The sequence below is a fragment of the Octodon degus genome, unplaced genomic scaffold, assembly GCF_000260255.1.
Source record: "Octodon degus isolate 3935 unplaced genomic scaffold, OctDeg1.0 scaffold00065, whole genome shotgun sequence".
Lineage (NCBI taxonomy): Eukaryota > Metazoa > Chordata > Mammalia > Rodentia > Octodontidae > Octodon > Octodon degus.
In genome coordinates this window covers 8,337,820-8,360,520 of record NW_004524641.1, presented here as the reverse complement: position 1 = coordinate 8,360,520, position 22,701 = coordinate 8,337,820, and the positions used below count along the sequence as shown (strand labels likewise).

The 22,701-nt window shown below is 36.4% G+C and overlaps 1 protein-coding gene across 1 annotated transcript in view; it reads left to right on the top strand.

The window, feature by feature from the left end:
• The window catches only part of Hat1 (histone acetyltransferase 1), a 62,010-nt gene that overhangs the window by 31,611 nt on the left and 7,698 nt on the right, over positions 1–22,701 (top strand). The window contains exons 5-9 of the mRNA XM_012515477.2: positions 9,513–9,689; positions 9,970–10,091; positions 10,591–10,695; positions 11,021–11,127; positions 22,347–22,498. Of these exons, the coding sequence (XP_012370931.2) occupies positions 9,513–9,689; positions 9,970–10,091; positions 10,591–10,695; positions 11,021–11,127; positions 22,347–22,498 (663 nt within the window). The remainder of the gene's footprint in view (positions 1–9,512; positions 9,690–9,969; positions 10,092–10,590; positions 10,696–11,020; positions 11,128–22,346; positions 22,499–22,701) is intronic.

Sequence of the window (22,701 nt, the reverse complement as noted above, 5' to 3'; positions counted from 1 at the left end):
GAAGAAGAGACTGATATAGTAGTTTTAGAAATCACATAGTTGTTAGTCATTGAGATACTTATCTTCCTGTCATTTCAGTTAACCCTGTGATTGTGATCCTTAGCTTCTTTGTTTCCTAGGTGGATCTTCTCTGTAAAAATCACTTTTTGTGTGTGTGTATGTGTGTGTGTGTGTGGTACTAGGGATTAAACCCAGGGATACTCTGCCATTAAGCTATGCCACCAATCCTTTTATTTTTTGAATTTTGAAACAGATTATTGGCTAACTGATTCACACTGACCTTGTATTTCACCTTGCAGTCCTCCTGCCTCAGCCTCTTGACAGCGTTGGATTAAAGTTGTGTCCTGCCTTTCCTGGTCCAACTTTTGTCTTTAATATAAAGACAAAATTTAATTTAATATAAATGTGAAAATTCACATTTTTTTCCTACAAATTACAAATAAATGAAAATAGCTAAATTTTCTTTAGCTTTCGTATAGAATCTAATTTCTCACTGCATTTCTAATCTCACAAGTTTTGCTTATATTCCTTTATGAATATAGATAATCAAGGTAATTAATTATAAAACTGTTGAATACGTGTGATTCCAGTACTTGGGAGGCTAAAGTGGGAGGACTGCTGTGAGTTCAAGACCAGTCTGAAGTACATAGCAAGATCCTATCTCCAGAGTTGAGGAGAGAGCTCAATGGAATGAGTGCTTGCCTGTCCTGAGTTCGATCCCTTGTACCACCAAAAAAAGACCCTTTCTCAATAAAACAAAATACTGTTTGAAATAATGTTTCCAAAAGGAGGTGAAGGTAAAGAAAGATATTAAAGTGTATACTTCGGGCTGGTGAGATGGCTCAGTGGTCTAAAGCACCTACTTAGAACAAGCAAAACTAAGCAGGGACCACGGTTCAATCCCCCAGCACCACATGCCAGCCAGCCCTGCCCCCTGGTGGGCTGAGCTGGCCACACACACTAAATAAATAAATAAATGAAATGTTTAAAAAAATAAATAAATAAATAAAATAGTTTAAAAAAAAAAATAAAGTGTATACTTCTGTGGTAGGCTTAATAATACTCCCTACCCCAAAGATAGCCATGTCCTAATCTATAGAACTTGTGGATGTTGCCTTATATGGGGAAAGAAGAGAATTTTTTTTTTGCTAATGTGAGTTGGGAAATATCTGGGTGAGGCCTAAATGCAACCATCTGTGTCCTTATGAAAGAGAGGAAGGCAAAAGGAGATGTGATAACAGAAGAGGACAGTGTAGTGTTCCCAGAAAGGCAGAGTGATGTGGTCACGAGGCGAAGGATGCTTAGCCATTGAGAAGCTGAAAGAGGTAAGGAATGGCTTTGTTATCTAGAGGGAGTATGGCTCTTCAATAATGGCTCAGTAATACAGATTTTAGACCTTGCCTCCAGACAGAGAATAAATGTCTGTTGTAAGCTAACATGTTTGTGGAACTTTGCTATAGCAGGTACAGGGAAGTAATGAGAGTTTTGTACTGGGAAGTGGAGTGCTGCTGTAATAATTAAAAATATAGAAGAAACTTTCCAAGTGAATAGAGGCTTTTGGACAAATATATATTAACTTGAATAGACTGTAGGTAGAAATATGGATGTCAAATGCATCACTGGGCGAGGCTTAGAATAAAGTTAGAAGTATAAGAAAGAAAACCTATGTTACCTTAGAGAATAAATTACCATAAACATGATTTTGGGTAGAGTGATGAACTTTAAAGACATCTCTGAGGGCCAGCCTGATCGCTCAGCTGATGGTGCAGGAGCCAGGGGTTCAATCCCCAGGCCTGCCATGCTGGCCCCGCCCCTGAGGTGTGCTGAGATGGCAATTTAGACTGGGTGTGGTGGCGCGCTCCTGTAATCCTAGCTCTTGGGAGGCTGTAAACAGGCAGATCACTACGAGTCCAATCTAGTAGTGAGACCCTGAACACCCTGTAGGCCCTTCTCTAAAATAAAAAAAAATAAAGTAAAATAAAAAAGGCTTCTCTGAAGGTTCAGAAGAAGATGAAGACCATGTGTTTGGAAACGAGAAAAAGAGAGCCTTGTTATATAATGGCGGAAAATCTAGCTGAATTACGTTCTGCAGTTCTGAGGAATGAAGAATTTGTAAGCACTGAGCTCTGGTATTTGACTCCGGGTTCAGGCAGAGTATTGAAAGTTTGGTCTGGTTTCTACATGCATATAGAAAAGAGGTAAATTGAGAGAACTGTTAAGCTGAAAGGATCCAGGATTTGATTTGAGAAATTTTTAGCTCATTTAGATTGCTGAAGATACCAAAATTAGGAGATAAACTGTCAGCAAAGTGTTGATATTCATGGAGCGTCATCATAAAGCACAAGCTAAGTAAAGGGCTCTGGGTGGATCTATGGAGGCTGCTCTATGTCTGATAGTACCATCTTCATGATGTGACCCAGTGATGCATGAGGGCTTTGAGAGTCAAAACTGCAAAGTCTCGCTTGGACTGACAAAACATGAAGATAGCTGATGAACTTCCAAAATGTGCAGATACAAAAGTGATTCTGAATAGTATTGTATAATAGTTGTGGTAATAGGTTACTTGAAAAGACATAAAGTAGTATCTAACAAAGATTTATTAAAATGAACCTTTTCCGTAATCAGATTTTCTTATTAGCTTAAGTTCTCCAGACCCAAGCCCAATTAAAACACACACACACACATTTTTTCCTCTTTGAAAAAGATAGCATGTCTTGCTATGTAATTTAGGTTGGCTTTGAACTCACTATATAGACCCAGCCTAGCCTCAAACTTAATGGCAGTCCTCCTGCCTTCGCCTCTCAAGTGCTCAGATCATAGACATGTTGCTGGCGCATCTGACTTCCACCTGTACATTCTTCTAAAAAATGCAGGTAGAGCTTTTCTTTGTGCTGTAAGAAATTCACTGTTTGAGGTTTTTGGTTTTGTTTAGTTAAGCTGAAGCTGATAGTGCTAAATTAATTTCTTCCAAAGGACCTGTTGACTTAGATTTTCATAAATCTTTGAAATACTGTGCACCATGAAAGTACCTAGGTATTTACATTGACTTTTAATTGTTCTATTCCTGAAAAGCAGGTTTTTTTCATTTGAAATACTATGTTAGATGTAAGGAATCAATCTTGTACAGTGTAGGGGTACTTCTGTAGGGTGACTTCGTTCAAGCAAAGATTTTTTTCTCTGTGTATTGGAAGGGATCCTTTAGAGGTCATGAGCTTGCTTCTTCCATCTCAGTTTGCAGGAGAGTGTTCATTCCATAGTGCTTTTGTGCCAGGAATAGAATGGCCCAGACCAAGTTATGCTCTTACCATATTTTAAGTTTAAGTGTACAGCAAGTCAATAAACAAGTAAATAAGCAAGTTAAATTTAGATAGTATTATGGAGGAGTATTTTGCTGTGATGATTGAAGGGGTTGACAAAGCTCAATGGCATAGAGTCTTCTATGCTGTGATAAAGTATTTGTAAGAGATAAGAGTAGTTAGTAGCCTTTAGAGATTTTAAGTAGGTAGAGAATGATACAATTTAACATTTAAAAGAAGGTATTTCCTATGGCTGCTTTGCAGAGACCACACTGCAGGGGACAAGAGTGAAAGAAAGGAGACCAGAATATTGTAGTGTGGAGGAGACACTAGATTTAGTTGTCAGTTTGAGATTATTTGGAGATAGAACCAGTAGGGCATGATGGATGTTAAATTGGGCATGATGATGAGGGAAACAAGAACTCCATTGCCTAAGCAGTAATAGTAGTATTACCTGATATATAAAAGATGTGAGATATATATTTAAGAGGGGGGAAAAATCAAGAAATTTGTTTTGGATGTTATTAGGTTTGAGACAGTTATATTGTTTGAAACTTTGCAAGTCATAATGTATAGCATTTTTTTGAGTATGAAAAATATACCTTTAAAAGTTAATTTGTAGGTTGGGAAGTTAGCTCAGCAGTCTTAAGTGCCTGCCTGGCAAATACAAGGACCTGGGTTCGATCCATGGTACCACATGCTGTGCAAGCCCTAGAATTCCAGGCACACTGTACTGCCCACCGAAGCCAGGCATGGTGGTACATGCCTGTAATTTCAGTGCTGGGGAGGCTGAGACAGGAGGATCACTATGAGTCTGAGCTGCATAGTCAGATCCTGTACCAAACAAATAAAAGGTTTTTTAAGTTGATCTTTTTATTATACTTTTTACCATTACATTCACCTGTGATCATTCATTACTTTTTGTTTCCCAGCTAAGTACTCCAGTTACATCTGAAATCCTTATTTGAGATACCTGTAAAATCTCTCTTGAATTTTACAAATACAACAATTTTGCTTATTCAGACACTGATGATTTGTTCACCTTTGGTTGTTCCTGACTTTCGCTTTTATTAATATCCTCTGTCTTGGGGGTGATTTTATTTATTTTTTTTTATTTTACTTTTTTTGGTGAAGGGATATGTAACTAACTGAAATTGTTCAGTCTTGCTGATTGCTAGCATTTGTAAGAAAGGTTTGATAGAGAAAATGGAAATATATAGGTGGGTTTATATTTGTGAATTTCAGCTATTGTGTCCTTGTCTTCCACTAATATGGGTTGAATTTGATAGTACTGTAAGATTGAAAAGTTTTCTGTAACTAGGTGTGGTCGTGCACACCTGTAATCCCAGTGATCTAGCATGCTAAGGCAAGAGGATGGCAAGTTCAAATTGAGAATGGGGAATTTAATGAGTCTTTAGCATTGAAAATGGGTTGGGCATACAGCTTTGTGTGAAAGCACTAGATTTATTCCCCAGTACTCTCACCCCCCCCAAAAAAAATCTGGAATCTTTACCTTCTTTATAGGAAAGTCCTACTTATTTACAAAACATTTAATCTTGAGAAAAGGAAAAGTAATGTTTGATAGAGAAATTAAAAAATTGATATTTTAAATTTCTGTGTCAGTTTTCAGATGTCTACATTCAAATATTATCAGAGAATATGAAATTGAGCAAAATCGATATAGAACATGTTTGCTTTCTTTTGGTAGCATATCTAGGGTATTCTTAGATTTACAATAATGTAAGACTCTTATGCTATTTTAACGAAGAACAGAACAGCATGTTCTACTTACTTAACATGCCTTTAGTTGCAACTTCAAAAACTCACTATAAACCACTAAAGAAGCCTAGACACTCAAATACAGGTGTAAATATTTATAACATTATAGTTATTTTCAGACACATTGCTTCATGCGGTGATGAGGAGAAGCAAAAATTGCTCCATAGGAACATCTTCATGTGTAACAAGCATAGAATACTGGTACTTGAAATGACTATTGAGAGCGTATGCAATCTAAAACATTTCATCATGACCCACTTACTGTAAAGTACTATAACTAGAATGGTTCATTTTATGCTTTCCTTTAAAAAAATTAAGTCATAAAATGTTAAAAAAAATTGTAAGGAATGTTGTCTTTATTAAAATAACTAGGTTGAAGTCTAAATTCATTTATTCCATTTAATTTCTTAATTTTTCTGTATTTTAAGTTTAGACTAATGTTCCTGAAGATAAGGAATTTTTCAAGGATTTTCACAAATAAATCTAGACTGTTACCTAGAAAGCTTTAGTTCATTTTTAACTTTGCATTCAATTAAAAATGATTAGATTGGATTTTTGTATATGATGATTTTATTATCCACACCAGTAAGCTGATATGAAAAATGAATGCTTTAAATTTAACTGAAATGAAACATACATTTTATTTTTTTTAAGATTTAGAAACTTTATTGATTACAAACAGGACTGTTGATGTGTATAGGTATGAAAATACATTAATAAAATACCGGGATACATAAAATACATATTTTGTGACTTCATATGCTTTATATAAAAGCGTATGTTCAAAGCAGTATTATACTTGCTAATAATTACCAACTTTGCTTTTGCTGTACTTTTCATTGGAAGTTTTGAGATACTTCCCACAAATATATTAAGACTGTAGAAAATAAAAGATGAGAACAGGTGTCTAGATAAGAGCAATTTGGGGGTGAGAAATTGTCTAGCAGCAGTATACATTTAAGTTGCAATTGCAAAGTCTTAAAAATTAAAACAGGGGGCCAGGGAGATGGCTCAGTGGAATAAGCGCTTCCCTGGCAAGCGCAAGGGTCTTGAGTTCAATCCCCGGTTCCGCCAAAAAAAAAAATAAATAAAACAATTCTTACAATTTCCTTTCTAAAAGCATTATGATTATAATTTTTTTCTTTCCTTTTCTGGTACCAGGAACTGTACCTTTTGGGCCTTGTGCTGAGCTGAGCAACATCCCAGACCATTTTAAATATAGTGTTAGAAAGCACTTGCCTACATAAAACCTCTATAGAAGTGCAGATTTTGTAGAATGACACGCTTCCATCCTAAAATAGCCAAAAAACCAAAACAGTTGGTCATCATGCCCATTTCCCATTCTACTGAGTGTTTTTGATGGGGAAAAGGGAATTAAGAAAAATACTTGCTTTAGGGTCTGTCTTTAATGCAGTGCTGATATTGAACCCAGGACCTCACACATATATACTAGACAAGTACTCTGCCAGAGATTTATCCCTCCTGTCTCCTGCTTCACATTTTTAAAATGTGTTAAGTATGGTGGTACATGTCTGCTATCCCAGCACTTTGGGATGCCAAGGCAGAGGGATTATAATTTCAAACTCAACCTGGGCACTTCAGCCATTTAGCCACAGTCTCAAATTCTAAAAATGGTTGAGGATGTGTAGCTTAGTGCAGAGGCCCTGGGTTCAGACACTAATACCACAAAAACAAGTAAAAGTCCAGCCAGGCATGTCAAACATATTTTAGAAAGCTAAGATAGAGAGATAGAGAGATAGAGAGATAGAGAGATAGAGAGATAGATAGATAGATAGATAGATAGATAGAGACACAGACAGACAGACAGATAGATATTTAAAGCAAAATCCATTTAATAGATAAATGTAATTTTTTCCCCCCGTGGACCAAAGTTTTAAATTTTAGGTTTGAAAAACTAGTTGTTACATTTTAGGTAAATAAGGCACATTTGTATCTGTGAATATTTACATATATACGTGTGTGTGTGTGTGTGTGTGTGTGTGTGTTTTCCTTGCTTTTAAACTTAGCTTTTTTTCTGCCTTTTTTTTTTTTGTGCATGGTCTCACTACGCAGCTTGGACTCATAGTGGTCCTTGTGTTTTCAGCCTCCCTAGTGCTGGGATTACAGGCATGCATCATCACACCCAGACTCCCATCGCTGACTCAGTGTGCCTGGGGAGTGGGGCTGGCACAGCATGTGGTGCCAGGGATCGAACCCTGGCCCATGCACTTGCCTAAGCAAGCACTTAGTCTGCTGAGCTATCTCACTGGCCCTAAACTTAGCCTTTTTTCCCCCGTGTATAAATTAAGTATAGACTTGCCCTGAGAAAAATATTTTATTTGAAGATATATGTTATAATGAGTAAGTATCTTTTAAAGACTCAAAGTTTGTATTCTCTTCCAACTTTATTGAGCAGACCTTTGGGGGAGCTTTGCCTTTCACTAGACCTGCCATTGAAGTTTATAGTTTCTAAAAACATATAAATTAGATATGTTGCACGATAGGTTAAGTGAATTATGCATGCTTTTCAGTGCCTTATTTAAAAGAGAGGACATAAGGACAATTATTAACCATTAAAATTATGTATGTGTGTGTATATATGTGTGTGTATATATATGTGTGTGTGTGTGTGTGTATATATGTGTGTATATATGTGTGTGTATATATATGTGTGTGTGTGTGATATATATACACACACACACACATATATCTTGACGTGGTCTTTAAACTTGAATAGATTATAAACCTTTATTTAAAAGTTTTTCTTGAATTTTTAAAACCTAAATTATTATTATACTATTTTATGGATTAATTACTTCAGATTTAAATTGTTAACAAACATTTTACAGCTTTCCTTAACAATAATTTACTCATGTAGTTATTGACAGTATACTTCTGATGATCTCTTCACATTAGATAGTATCAGGGAAAAACATTTATCAAGTAGTACAGATTTTAAAAATAAAAAATGGTTCTATTGAGTGCAATTTATTTGATCTTGAGGGTGAATGGTTTCAAGGATTAATGTACATACTAGAAATAAATTGTTGGGCAGAATGTTAAAGAACTATATTTTAAGTAATAGCTCTTATTTTTGTAGCTATAAACAAGTTATATATAAATGTTGGTGGTACCAGAGCATTGAAAGTAAAACTTGTTTGTGATAAACTCCATCCTTGGTTCTGTATCTGAAAATGTAACTGAATGATAATAAGTGCTATTCATCTGCAGGTGCATTGCTTCTACTTAGTTAAAAGATGGTTGAAAGGACAGGAATTAGTAGCATGTTGTATTAGCCTTTTGTAGTGTATTTTGTCCTAAGCATCTTAATTTCCCTGTTTTGAATGCTAAGTAGCAAGGGTCTTGGTTTAGAACTAATACCCATCATGCATGTAAACGGTATGAAAGAGCTGCTTAGTAAGTTAACACAAAGTGTTCTTGTGTCAGTCCTTGTGGAAATAGATACAATACAAACATTACAGCTGAACTCACGGCAAACTCCATTAAGTAAAAACCTGGCTTTATTGTTCAGGAAAAAGTTTGAATAGAATGCAAGCTCATTTTGTTGAATGTAATGTCAGGCTTTTAGGGACTGTATTGAGGGATAAGGTTTTGTTAAGTTGAGACCAATTCATTAAGTTTTATTGCCTGGTGAGAAGCAGTAATACTTTATTGTAAGACTTCATCAAATATTCATGGTTAAAGAGAAGTAGTAAATGTATTCAATCAAGTGGTCTTTTGGGGTTTTGAAAAGGATTATGAAGTCTGCTCAGCTGATAGTTTTAACATTCATTGAGGTTGTTTAATGAGGGTAATTTTAATCTCTGAGTTTAATTTTGTTGTCCAGTCTTGTCTCTTTTGTAGTACCACAAATCCAGGTCTATAAAAATTATGTCACATTATAGAGATGAGTGAATAATATATCCATTCATATAATTTGTATATTTCCTAAGTGGGGATATTTTAAAAATTACCATCCTAATTTGACATATGAGGGAGTTGCTGTCTATTTGTTGACTATGAAGTTGCCATTCATTTGGTCAGGCTGTAACCTTACTTCACTATTGCTAGTGATATTTTCATGTCCTAGATAATATGCTGTGTTTGACACATATAAAATAATAAGCAGCCTTTTATTTTGGCCATTTCAGATTGTCATGAAGGGTTGTAGTTAGCATTTTGTACAGGATGTTAGAAATTTTATGGCACTGCCATTGTTGCATATGATAGGCTACCTGTCTCTTCTAATTTATTGTTATGTTATGCTCATCTCAGATTTGTGTGACAGTAGTTGGTATACATGAAACTAATCCTTCTCTGATTCACTGTTTAGTTCTTCAGTTTGTGAGCTGAAGTTTTATTTTTTCAGAAAATCAAACATTCTCAATAGCCAAATTTGTTACTCATTTTTTATGTCTTTTATGTTCCATTCCTTAGGCAGATGATGTGGAGGGCAAAATCAGACAAATCATTCCACCTGGATTTTGCACAAACACCAATGACTTTCTTTCTTTGTTGGAAAAAGAAGTTGATTTCAAGCCGTTTGGAACGCTACTCCATACATACTCAGTTCTCAGTCCAACAGGAGAAAATTTTACTTTTCAGATATACAAGGTAAAGATAAATCTAAATATTCCTTGGGTAAAATCACTCCATGTGTCTGAAACATGTGTGCAATTTTGTTGGTTTTTTAGTGATTTAGTGTAGCTTTAGGAAACAAGTGTTTTATTGGCATTAAAAACATCTGTGTGTGTGTGTGTGTGTGTGTGTGTGTGTGTGTACACATTTAGTCCGAGACTTCTAAACATTTTCCCACAGGATAGTTTTGTGTTCTGCAGACTTTCACTTACCTCTGTGATGAGTTTCACCTGACTTCTCCTGGCTTTTTCCCTAGGCTGACATGACATGTAGAGGCTTTCGAGAATATCATGAAAGGCTTCAGACCTTTTTGATGTGGTTTATTGAAACTGCTAGCTTTATTGACGTGGATGATGAAAGATGGCACTACTTTCTAGTGTAAGTACAGTTCTAAAGCAACAGTAGACCTTATTACCTTCACAAAGCCAGCATTTTAATTGTGGCAGCCCAATTATTGGGACAGTATAATGATATTTTTCCCAGGAAAGAAAAACTATTGTTTATGAGGCTTGAGTTTTCCTTCATTATGCTTTCGGAGACCTTGAGAATAGAGCTGAATTCAATGCTGTTGTCCGTTAGGGCCTTGAATGTAGGCTTAAACAGTAAAATGAGCTTTGCTGTGTTTTCTTTTACTTGCCACCTATTCATCTTTATAATAGGCAAGTGCACTGAAGTGATGTAAAGAGGTCTGATTTATCCAAGTTGCTGCACACCAATTAAGTGAATTGTACATTCAGAACATAGCAGGTGTACCCATTGGGCCCTCACAGAGTAGCTTGCTGACACTGAAAATTCAGTCAGAGAATGGAAAAGAAAATGGACACTGCATGGGAGCGCGACTGTAATTGACCTGCTTGGCTTTCTGTTTTATCTGCAGATTTGAGAAGTATAATAAGGATGGAGCTACGCTCTTTGCAACCGTAGGCTACATGACAGTCTATAATTACTATGTGTACCCAGACAAAACCCGGCCACGTGTAAGGTAATTGGCAGTATAACACGTGCCTTGTCTTTTATTTCAGAAGAAGGAACTGCTGAAGTTTCCAATACTTGTTATTATGGTGTTGATTTGTTTAAAAAAATCTCCATTATTCATTGACTATGTACTGATTTATTTCATTGTTCCTTTTGAAACTGTGGAAGAGTAAACCAATTTTGAGTATCTTGATAATTTTTGGATTCTAAAAATTACAAACTTTAAATTATCCACAATACTAGAGTGATTAGCAGTAATTTTTTTTGATTTACAATTTTTTAATTGGCCAGGGTGTTGTAAAGTTTTAATTTTAAAAATTTCTTTACTACAGCCAGATGCTGATACTGACTCCATTTCAAGGTCAGGGCCATGGTGCACAACTTCTTGAAACAGTTCATAGATACTACATTGCATCTCCTTCAGTTCTTGATATTACAGGTGTGTATAATTCAGTGTTACTGAAAGAACTTCTAATAATGTCTTCCTGTTGTTTTTTTTTTTTTTATTTTTTTGTTTCCAAAAATAGCTTTTATTTTAAACAGCATTCTTGGGTGCTCTTTTTAGGGACTGTCCAAATATTGCTTAAGGATATATATTTTTGGAGAAAGGACTCAGTATGTAGTTCCGGCTGGCCTTGACCTCACTGTGTAGCCCCAGGCTGGCTTTGAACTCACAGTGATTTTCCTGCCTCACCCTCCGTAAGTGCTGGAATAACAGGCATGCGCCACTATGCCTGGCTTAAAAGGCTGCATTTTTAGATCACAAATTTATTTATTTTTTGGTGGAACCGGGGATGGAACTCAGGCCCTTGCACTTGCCAGGCAAGCATTTATTCTACTGAGCTATCTCCCCAGCCCCTGATCATAAATTTCTGTAGGAATTGGATTACATCCCTAACTGTAAAGTACTTAATTACACAATTGAAGATCATGAAATGAATATATATGGGGAAATCTTGGTCAGGCATAAACAATTGAGACTATGGTATAACTTAGTTTGACAGTTACATATATCATTTAGAGGGTGCTCATTGTTTTTCATTAGGAACAGAATTTTTGTACCTTTACAAAAAAGGTAAATAGTTGCTGAATAGAATACACATATCTTAAGCTGTAGTTTATATTCTTCAAATGCATGCCTTCATAGCAGTAGCAGATAAGGTGCAATGTAGGCCTGTTTTTTTTGGGGGGATGAACATCTTTTAATATGAATTAGCCACAGAAGTAATATGATGAAATGAACACTTTGAAGAAAAGAAACTCTACCTTTTAAAAAAGAAGAGGGTTCAGAGTTTAGATGGAGTTACAGATGATTTGTCTTGTGTCGTGTCATGTCTTGTCTGTCTTGTGATTTTGGGGATTGAACCCAGCACCTTTGCCTGATACCTTTTTTTAAAAATTTTTTCAGATGGGATCTCACTAAGTTACTCAGCCTGAATTTGAACTTGTGATTCTGTTGCTTTAGTCTCCCAGAGGGCTGGCATTACAGACATATACCAGATGATAGTATTTTAACATGTGACCTACTAAAGAACAAAGAGGCCTAAGGAACATTATGTTGGTATTTTCTTTTGAATAACAAAATTGTAGGGGATTTTGGTACCAGGAATTGAACTCAGGACTTCATACTTTCCAGGCTGTTGCTGTGCTGCTGTCAAATTATTGCTTAAGAAGTTTCTGATTAAACTGGAAGTTACCTCTCTTTTCCCATGAAAAATACTAGAGAGGTTGAGCATCTGTAAACCAGAATTTTTTGAGTACCAATGTAACACTTAAAAAAGTTTTGATTTCTGAAGTCATTTTAATTTTTAGATTACATATGCTCAACTGGGAAAATCTATGCAAATATCCCCAAATCCTGAAAACTTAGAAATCTGAAACAGTTATGGTTCAAAGCATTGCAGGTGAGAGTTGGTCTGTGGTTGTAGCTGAGAGGTAGAGCATAGATCTTATTTGGGAGCTCAAAGTTCAATCCTCGCATCATAACAACCCTTCAGATAAAGGTCTCTCAACCTGTACCAGATATTTACATCCAAATTAGGTATTAAAATTTATTCTACGAACTCCAGTGGTGTAATTGGTCATTGCATGGTACTTATGTAAAATTTATTTTACAAGTTTGAATACTTGGTTTTGTTTTTTTTTTTAGGTTCATTTTTATTTAAGAGAAAAAAAACTGAAGTGATGATACAGAAGTTCAAAACAAGATAATAGGATATTAACAATGGTTAACATATTGTGGAATACTTAGTTTTTAAAACTAAGTTTAGGGGCTGGAGAGATGGCTCAGTGGAATAAGTGCTTCCCTGGCCAGCGCAAGGGACTGAGTTCAATCCCCAGTTCCACCAAAAAAATAAAAAATAAAACTAAGTTTAACATTCACTAAAATGTCAACTTGTTTAAAAATGCCATTTCAGAATTTTGTTTATTTAAAGACACCAAAATAATTACTGAATATAGGACTAGCAGCCCAGTAGGCACGCTGTTAGTTGCTCCCTTTTTTCTATAGTAGTGGTTTTCTTGTCCCAAGTAAATAAAGTTGTTCCAGAAGAGTGACTCAGTCCTATAGATCAGTAAACTAGAAGAAAAGCATGCTGTTTTTACAGTGGTGACAGTTGAAACCAGGGCTTCATCTATACTAGGCAAGTGTTCTGACAGTGAGCCATAGTCCCAACCCAACATGTTTTTTAAAGGGAGTTCCACATTTATAGAATTAAATTATCTTTTCATCTGTTGTCCTGCTCCTGTTAAATGAACTGGAAACAAAAGATAATTTATATCAAACCTAATTTGTATCAAAAGTTATAAATTGTTTAATACTTAAGTTTAGTGACTTGTAAAATTATGGAAACAATTTCAGTAGCACAAATTATATCACTTTTATCTGAAATTTAAAGTTGTTTAGCTTCTATTTAGTTCTAGAGCTTGGATTTAGGGCTATATGAAGGAACATTTTCAGTGATTATAATCTGGAATTCACACAAGTAGTCTTTGTCTACTCTAGTGGGTAATGTGCCAGCGGGGGCTGTTTCTCTGAAGCCTCTTAACTACTTTCTTCTGTCTACTCCCGCCAATAAAGTCCTTGATACTTAGCACCAATTATCAGATAAAGAATTTTATTTCTTAAATCTCAGTGAAGAGTCATCAGTAATAGTAGCCTTTATTCATTGCTGTTTTTCATTAGAAAATGAAGTCTTTAAAAAGCAAAGCTAAGCATGCTAAAGGACTTCTGAATTTGACTATGGGGTATCAGCCTTTATTTTCAGCATTAACATTTCTTAACATTATAGAATACTAAAAATGCCTTATCAGCATTCTCATTGAGATAATTCTAGACTTCCATACTTGGTCTTTAAAAAGCAAAAACAAAATGAAACAAAAAAACACAAAAAAGAGTTTGCATACTTTAGTCATTTTAGTTGCCTATTTTTCTATTATCTTGTGTACTTTTTAACCAGAACTTTAGCAGGCTTTGGATCTCCCTTTGCAATCCAGCCTATTAATACTCAGTAGGCCTTTTGTTTACTTGACATAAAGACAGTAATAATCAAAACTCGCCATTGGTGGCCTAGGTTATATTTTACTTCCAGTGGATGTTTGTGATGTAATTGCTACTGTTAATTTCTGGTTTAGGACTCAATTTTAAGGTAAGATATGGACACAGTTCCTTTTAAAATATTGTTTTCTTTTTGCAGATGTCTCTTAAAATGTATAGCATTTAAAAACATCTCACTAAGACTGAGCATGGTGGCATGCGCCTATAATTTCAGTGCTTGGGATTACTAATCACTATGAGTCCAATATATGTAGTGACACCCTGTATACCCTCTAAAACCTGTACTAAATACATTTAAAAAAAAGAATCTCAGTATATAACCTCCTAGATAGAACCAATAATTTGTTCATCTTAAGATTCTGAAGGGATTTCATTTGGCGATAAAAATGGATCCTGGGCTGATAAATATGTATATATCAGTATTATTAATCTATCAGTAATGTGCTGTGAGCTGATTGTATTGTGCTAGGATATGTTATGTAGTATTAAAGAATATTATATGGAAATTTTTATACAAAGGTGATTTGTACTGTCATTTCCTTTTAGTGTATGGTTTTTTCTGTGGAATGTAGTTCATTAATATGGAGAAGCTTTTGAAATGATAGAAAAGCATTTAGGTTATTAGATTATTCCCCCCCACACACACACTTATGTGTTTAGTACAGGGCCTGAGTAGGCAACTTGGCCACATAGTGATCCTCCTGTTTTCAGTCTCCCCAGCAATGGAGTTACAGGCATGTACCACCATGCCTGGACTCGATTGCTGGCTCACCATGCCTCTGGTGCAGGACTGGCATAGCATGTAGGACCAGGGATGGAACCCCACTCTCTGTGCTTGCCAGAGAAGGTACTTAGTCCGCTGAACTATCTTGCCAGCCCCCTAGGTGATTATTTAATTTGCAAAAAGAACTGCTTTGATCTTGGATATCCTTACATTCAAGAAAATGTCATCATTTGAATACATTGCTTATCTTTGTAACACAGAAATAAGGGAATTGAAGGACATAAAAAATTATTAGGTGCCAAATCAATTTAAGTTCATTTTCTAGCTGACACTTTTAAAAGTCCTTTAAGGATTGAGTGGTGACATGACCTAAAATTAAGCTGCAAACAAAAAATACTCATTCTGTAATTTAAGTGTATATTAAAACTAATTAGAAATTTTTTTGCATGATTTTTAATTTAATTGAATGATTGATTAAGATAGGGTCTCTGTGTAGACCAGGTTTCCTTCCCTTGAACTCACTACGTAGCCCAGGGTGGCCTCAAACTTACAGTGATCCTCTTGCCTCAGCCTCCCTAGTTCTGGGATTATAGGCATGGATCACTACACCCAGCTATGTGAACATTTTAGCATATAGCATGAGTTTTTAGGTTTTCTCACTGTAATTCATTTTTGAGGGTATATATACTTACAAGTTGAGTCCTTACTAGAGTTTTATTTTAAATTTCATTTAAAATCAAAATTAACAGTGTAATTCTTTTCCCCAAACCAGTATACAAATCTTGTTCTTTTGAGATAGGAGCTCACTACATAGCTCAGGCTCACCTTAGATTCCCCATCCTCCTGCTTCAGCCTCTCCTGTGCTGTGATTACAGGTGTGCACCACCTTGCCCATGCTTCATCTATTAGTACTTCTAAAATTTTTATTTTTTTCAGAGCTGGAGGCATAGTTCACTTGTAGAGCGCTTGCTTTGCATGCACAAGGCCCTGGATTCAACATGCAGCACTAAGGAAAAGAATAAAAATTTAAAAAAGTAAGAGGTGCTGTTCATCTCTTAAGATGAGCTTAAGAGTTTTTAAACAATTTTTTTGAGGTATGATATCATAAAATTCACTAACAAAGTGTGAACAGTTCAGTAAGTTTTAGTCATTTACAACCACTATCATCCTGTTTCAGACTATTTATATCACTGTAGAAAGATTCCATATGGCTATATCTAGTCTACCTCTAGATCCCCACACCCAGTCTCCATTGAGGTCTTTGGTACAATTTTAGCTTAATTATTGTGTATACTCTTCAGGTGTCTACATTTATGTTGAATTGCCTTGATAACATTTGTTGAAAGTCAGAGGACCATGATTATGTAGGCTCAACTCCACATTCTAATGATCTAATTTAATTTATCATTATGCTAGAATCACACTATGATTCTGGAGTAGTATACGCCAGAATGATGGAGCTGGTATTTTTGTGATAGTGGGGATGGAACCCAGGGCTTTATACTAAGCTATACTCCCAACTATTGTTATTTTTTATTTTGAAACAAAGTCTTGCTAAGTTGTCCAGGCTGCCATGAGACTGTGATTCTTCTGCCTCAGCCTCCCACGTAACTAAGTATACAAGAGTGTAGAAAATTTTGTTATATTCTGAGTTATGTGAATGTTCAACTGCCAAGTATACAAATATGGAGTATATTTTGTCTAGATGCTGCAGAATAAATAGAAGTCTCTTACAGTACTGATGGGTAGGGTTAAAAATGAGCAGTGACCCTATGGGTGAGAATAGTACAGGGAAGGGCAGAGATGGAAGACTCCATCAGAGTGGACTCTGGGAATGAGCCTGAGAGACACAGCCATACAGTGTCTCTCAGAGAGTGTATTCCTCTCTCTGTAAAGAACCAAGCACCACATCCTGGGGCTCGATATTGCAAACTTAACTGCACCTTGTGCAATGTATTTGATACATGGAAATTCTTCTTACCATGCTTGCTGGGCATCCCACTTTGAATAGGTACACAAGCAGCCTGAATTTTAAAAATAGTAAAAACCAACCAAACAATCAGCCCCACAAACACCCAAATGGTTGATGAAATGCTCTACACCTCTTTTCATCTCAGCCTTCTCCCACCTTTCCCCAATCAACTTCTCTTCCAAGATAAAGAAGTGACCCCAGTTGGCTTCCTAGCTGTAAAGAGTTGTTGCAGTGCTACCAGGGCACAGAGTGGGCAAGCCCAGGGTACATGGTGGACAAGACCACAACAGTGGTCTTGACAGCTGTTCCCTTGTAGCTCTTTCTATACTTACTTAGGCAGAGGGACTGAATCCTCTTTAGGGACAACATCTCATCCTTTGCTTTCCTGTCTTTTTTTCTTGGCAAGTCTGATGTTACTTCTGGATAATCACCATCCCTGCAAGGTTGGCCTCGGCTTCTGTTTTCTCAGCTAAGTGCAATTTCACGTAATGCTCTTTTGCTTTCTTTTCTCAATTTTTTTGTTCTCACCTTCAAAACTATGTCCTGTCCAGATGCAGTTGTGTGACCTTTCTGGTTGGCTGTGCCACCAAGTGTGTTTTCAGTGTTGGTGAGCCCTTTATATCTTTGCATTTTTGTTGGCATCATCTCTGTCTTTGTCTGAGACTGCAGATATCTTCATTTTGGGTCATTGCAGCCCCATTTCACTTTCTTCTTAATCCTTTCCTTAGTTGACTGCCTTTCAGCCTGGAGCTATGCATTGGTCTCCTTGCTTCTGTACTGTCCAGCCTTTGTGGCCTTTCTCCTTTCTTTCAGTACATAGAGGCTCTTTCAGCAAAAGTGCCTTGAATTTTATATTTTGTTTGGAAATAGGGAGTCCTCTGACTTTGTTGTTTTTAAATTGCTTTGGTTACATACAGTCCTTCACATTTCCATAAATATTAGAGTCAGCTCATTAGTTTCTGCAAAAAAGTAAATAAATACTTTAGAGTTTTCATAAGGATTGCACCAAATCTAAATCAACTTGAAGAAAATAACCATCTTAATAATGTTGAAAGGGCTGGGAAGATAGCTCAGCAGACTAAGCGCCTGCTTAGGCAAGTGTAAGGACTGGAGTTCAATCCCCAGCACCATCTGGCAGGCTGGTCCTGACCCTGAGTGCATGGAGCCAGCACCGAGACCAGGTGTGATGGCGCATGCCTGTAATCCAGGGCTGGGGAGGCTGAAAACAGGAGGATCACTATGAGTCTGAGCTGCCTAGTGAGACCCTGTGCCAAATACATATAATAATAATAATAATAATAATAATAATAATAATAATAATATTGAATAATCCATTCACATGAAATATCCTTTTATTTAGAGCTTTGAAAATGTGTCTGAAAGGGGCTGAGGGTGCTTAGTGTGCACAGGGCCTGTCTTCAATTCCCAGCATGTGCACACAGGTGTCTACACACCTTTCTGTCACAAGAGTGGCAGTTTTTAGTGTGCGATTCTTGTAGTTAAACCTATGGACATTTTACTCTTTTGTGAATATTTTAATTTTATTTTTAGATTGTTTTAATATAGCATATAGAAATACAGTTTTTATATATTGATTTTTCTATACTTATTAGTTGTAGGTTGTTGGTTAGGATTTTCTACATACAGATGATGTTATCCATGAAGATAAAAATACTTTTCAGATAGTTCAGTGGACTAAATGCCTGCTTTGGCAAGCACAGGGCTGGGATTCAATTCCTAGTACCTCATGTTGCACCGACCCTGCCCCTAGGCATGCTGAGCCAGCCACTGAGACCGGACACGGTGGTGCACACCTGTAATCCCAGGTCTGGGGAGACTGAAAATAGGAGGATCACTATAGTTCAAGCTGTGTAGTGAGACCCTGTACAAAGTATAAAAACAAACAAAACTTTTCAATCATGTTTGGTGGTTGTTTTTTTTTTGTTTTTTTTTTTTTTTTTGGCAGAACTGGGGATTGAACTCAGGCCTTTGCGCTTGCCAGGGAAGTGCTTATTCTACTGAGCCATCTCCCTGGCCCCCCAATCAGATATTTTAATTACAGAAATTCTCTAAAACAATGCTGATTAGAAACGGTGAGGCAGGGCCAGGGAGATAGCTCAGTGGCATAAGTGCTTGCCTGGCAAGTGCAAAGTCCTGAGTTTAATCTCCAGTGCTGTAAGAATAAAAAAATAAAGGAAAAGAAATGGTGAGGCAGACATCTCTGCCTTGCTTTCAGGAGGAAAGTACTCTTTCACCATTTTGTTAGCTATACTTTTTTTTTTGTATGCCCATTTTCCACTTGAGAAATGTCCTTTTATTGCCAGGTGGCTTAGTTTATTTTATGTTGCTATAACAAAATGCTGGAAACTAGGTTTTTATAACAAAAAGAATATTTAGCTGATGGTTCCAGAGTTCAAGAACATTGCCCTGAATCTGCTCAGTCCTGATAAGGGCTCATACTCATTGACATCACAGTGGCAGAAATACCAGTAAAAGTAGTGATCACCAAATGTGGAACCGGGATTAGGAGTTGGTGCTAGGCTTTTTTATACACATATATGGTTTTACTACCCTGTTCAGACTGCTATGCAGTTCAGACTCATAGTGATCTTCGTCTCTCAGCTTCTCCGGTGCTGGGATTACAGGCATGCACTACCACACCTGGTTTTAGGGCTGTCATGGCATGCTCTGTTTTCGAGACCAGCACAGCATGCAGTCCCAGGGATGGAGCTATCTCGCCAGCTCTGGGCTTCATTTTAATAACCAGTTGTTGGAAGAACTAATTCAGTCCCATAATACCTGTGTTAATGCCCCCTCATGGTGTTTCCCACATCACTTAATGATTTTCTTTAGGCCCCATCTCTTAAAGCTTCTACTACCTCACCACCCTACTGGGGACCAAGCTTTTAGCATATAAATTCCAGACAACAAATCATATCAAGTGCTGCATATTAATGATGACTTGGTGTTGAATTTTGTCAGGTATTCTTTTCTACGTCTATTGAAATGATCAAAAAGTTTTTCTCTCTTATTCTATTAATATGGTGTGTTACATTAATTGAATTTTTGGTATGTTAAACCAAACGTGCATTTCTTGTATTTGGTCCTACTTATGATTCATTTTATATTATGCATTGCTGAATTTAGTTTGCTGATTTTGTTTTGAGACAATCTTGCAAATTCAGGCTGGCCTTGAGCTCACTATATAGCCCAGGCTGGCTTTGAACTCTGTGCTATCCTCCTGCTTCAGCCTCCTGAGTGCTGGGATTATAGATGTGTGCCACCACACCTGGCAAATTTGTTGATTTTTTAAATTGAAGACATACACACCTGCATTCATTAGTAATGTGCAATTTTTGCACTAAGTCCATAGTGTCAGGGTAATTCTGACCTCAGCATATGTTGGGAAGCGTTTCTTTTTTTCTTTTTCTTTTCTTTATTTCTTTTCTTTTTTTGTTGTTGTTGAGAAGTCTTACTAAATTGAGAAGTTACCTAGGTTGGACTGGAATTCATAATCCTGCCTCAGCTTCCTAAAATGCTGGGATTGCAGGGATACACCACCTGCCTGGATTCTACTAATTCTTATAAAACAGGCGTGCTAACAATGTATTTTGTCCTGTCTTTACTTTTCTGGGAATGTCTTTATTTTGCTTTCACTTTGAAGAATAATTTTGCTTGACAGATAACTATCTTGGTTGACACTTTGAAGTTTGGTATTTCCTATTAGTACTCTGAATATATTATCCCACTGACTTCTGGCTTCCTGGGTCTCTGCAGAGTCATTACTCTCTTGCTTTCACAATTTTCAGTTTGTCTCTGGCTTCTGATGGTTTGACTGGGATATGTTTGGATGTGGACTTATTTATGTTTTCTCAAGTTAAAGTTTGTGGAGTTTCCTGGGTATTTTGTTTTTCATTAAGTTCAGTAAAATTTGACTGCTCTTTCCCCTCAAATATATCTTCTGTTCCTTTTTGATTTCTCATTGTGGTTATGCTGAAATGCTTGAATAGTTTTAATTTGGGGGAATATTAAGAGTCCACTTTACATTTTGTAAGGCAGGGGAGTATTGGTAAAGAGGTTATTTTAGTAGTTGACAATACTGGTGTAAGCATGTAAAAGGAATCAATGTCCTTCATTCAGTTTTCTGGATGACTTGTATAATAGAGTGGTTATGTTTATTAGGAAAGATTGAAGAAAATGATAGGGTGACAAGTTGTATATACAATCTTTTATTTACTCTATTTTCTGTGTGGAGGTTTGTATTTCCATCATTTCATTTTATTTTTTATTTCATCATTCTTAATAGATCATAATTTCATGCCCACATTCTCCCCCTTTCCTGTATCTCTTGGTCCCCTTCTCATTTGCCAAATACCTAATACCGTTAACTAACCATAGTTAAAACTAAGATGCATATGGCGATGTATCAGTCAGAAAGTTTAGATGAATAGCTCTTATTTCACAAATATTTTAGCCAAAGATGTTTAAAATTTTTTTTAAATGTATTACCATAAAGGAGAAATTGCCATTAATGCCCCTCAAAATACTTCCCCTTTCTTTGAACATACTTACCCCATCATTATTCTTTTATGTGGATGTCTTTAGCTGTCCTGAATTGATTCAAGATGTTTTACCTTTAATGATTATTTTGATTTTAGGGAAGAGCCAGAAGTGGCATAGGGTCTGGTCTGGTGACGATGAGGACAGCCATGTTTTTTGGAATGGGCCTTTTGGTTGGATAGCACTCAGCACCAACATTCACTTTTTTAAAAAAATTTCACCATATTTTTTATTACACCTCATGAAGGCACTCACGTAAGACTTCCAGTATGGCCTTAGAAAGTGGCAAGAATGGTGTGATAAATGTACTTGAAGTGGGCGGGACGGTATCTTGAGGGGGATGTGTGTGTTTTACTGTAATAAATGTGCTTCCCCCCCTCCCCCCGTATTTTAGGGAAGGGTCTACAGGTGTTCAGTCTCACTGCTAGATCAGACTCATAGTGATTCTCCTTTTTGCAGCCTCCCAAGTGCTGGGATTACAGGCGCACTCAATCGCTGGTTCAACACACCATGGGAGTGGGGCCAGCGCCTATGTCTGCTTGCAGGCACTTTAATGTGCTGAGCTGAGCTATTTGGCCAGCCCTTATAAATGTGCTTTAATTTGAACATTCATAGTATATTTTGATCACATCATGTATAAATGTCTGTAAAAGGAGTATACCTATAATTTTATTTGGCAAAGATAATAGTCCTATTTGAGTTCTAAGAAGTAATACTTTCACACTGTAACTTTTGCATATGCTATTCTCTATTTAAAATATTTGCTTTTAAGTTAGCATGTTTATTGAGATTATAAATGGCAGTTATGTTGAGTATGAGAAATATTACTCTGCTTTATCTTTTCAGCTGAAGACCCATCTAAAAGTTATGTGAAATTAAGAGATTTTGTGCTTGTGAAGCTTTGTCAAGATTTGCCTTGTTTTTCTCGGGAAAAATTAATGCAAGGATTCAATGAAGATATGGCAATAGAAGCACAGCAGAAATTCAAAATAAATAAGGTATTTTTACTCCGTAGAAATTTATGTATATACATATTTGTGTATTTATTTTGAGGAGCTCATTTAGTTCAGGCTGGCTTTGAACTCATTATCTAAGCCAGGCTATTCTTGAACTTGTGAGGATCCCACTGCCTCAGCCTCCTGAGTGCTGGGATAACAGGCATGTACCACCACACCTAATTTTAGAGTTGGGTTTTTTTTTT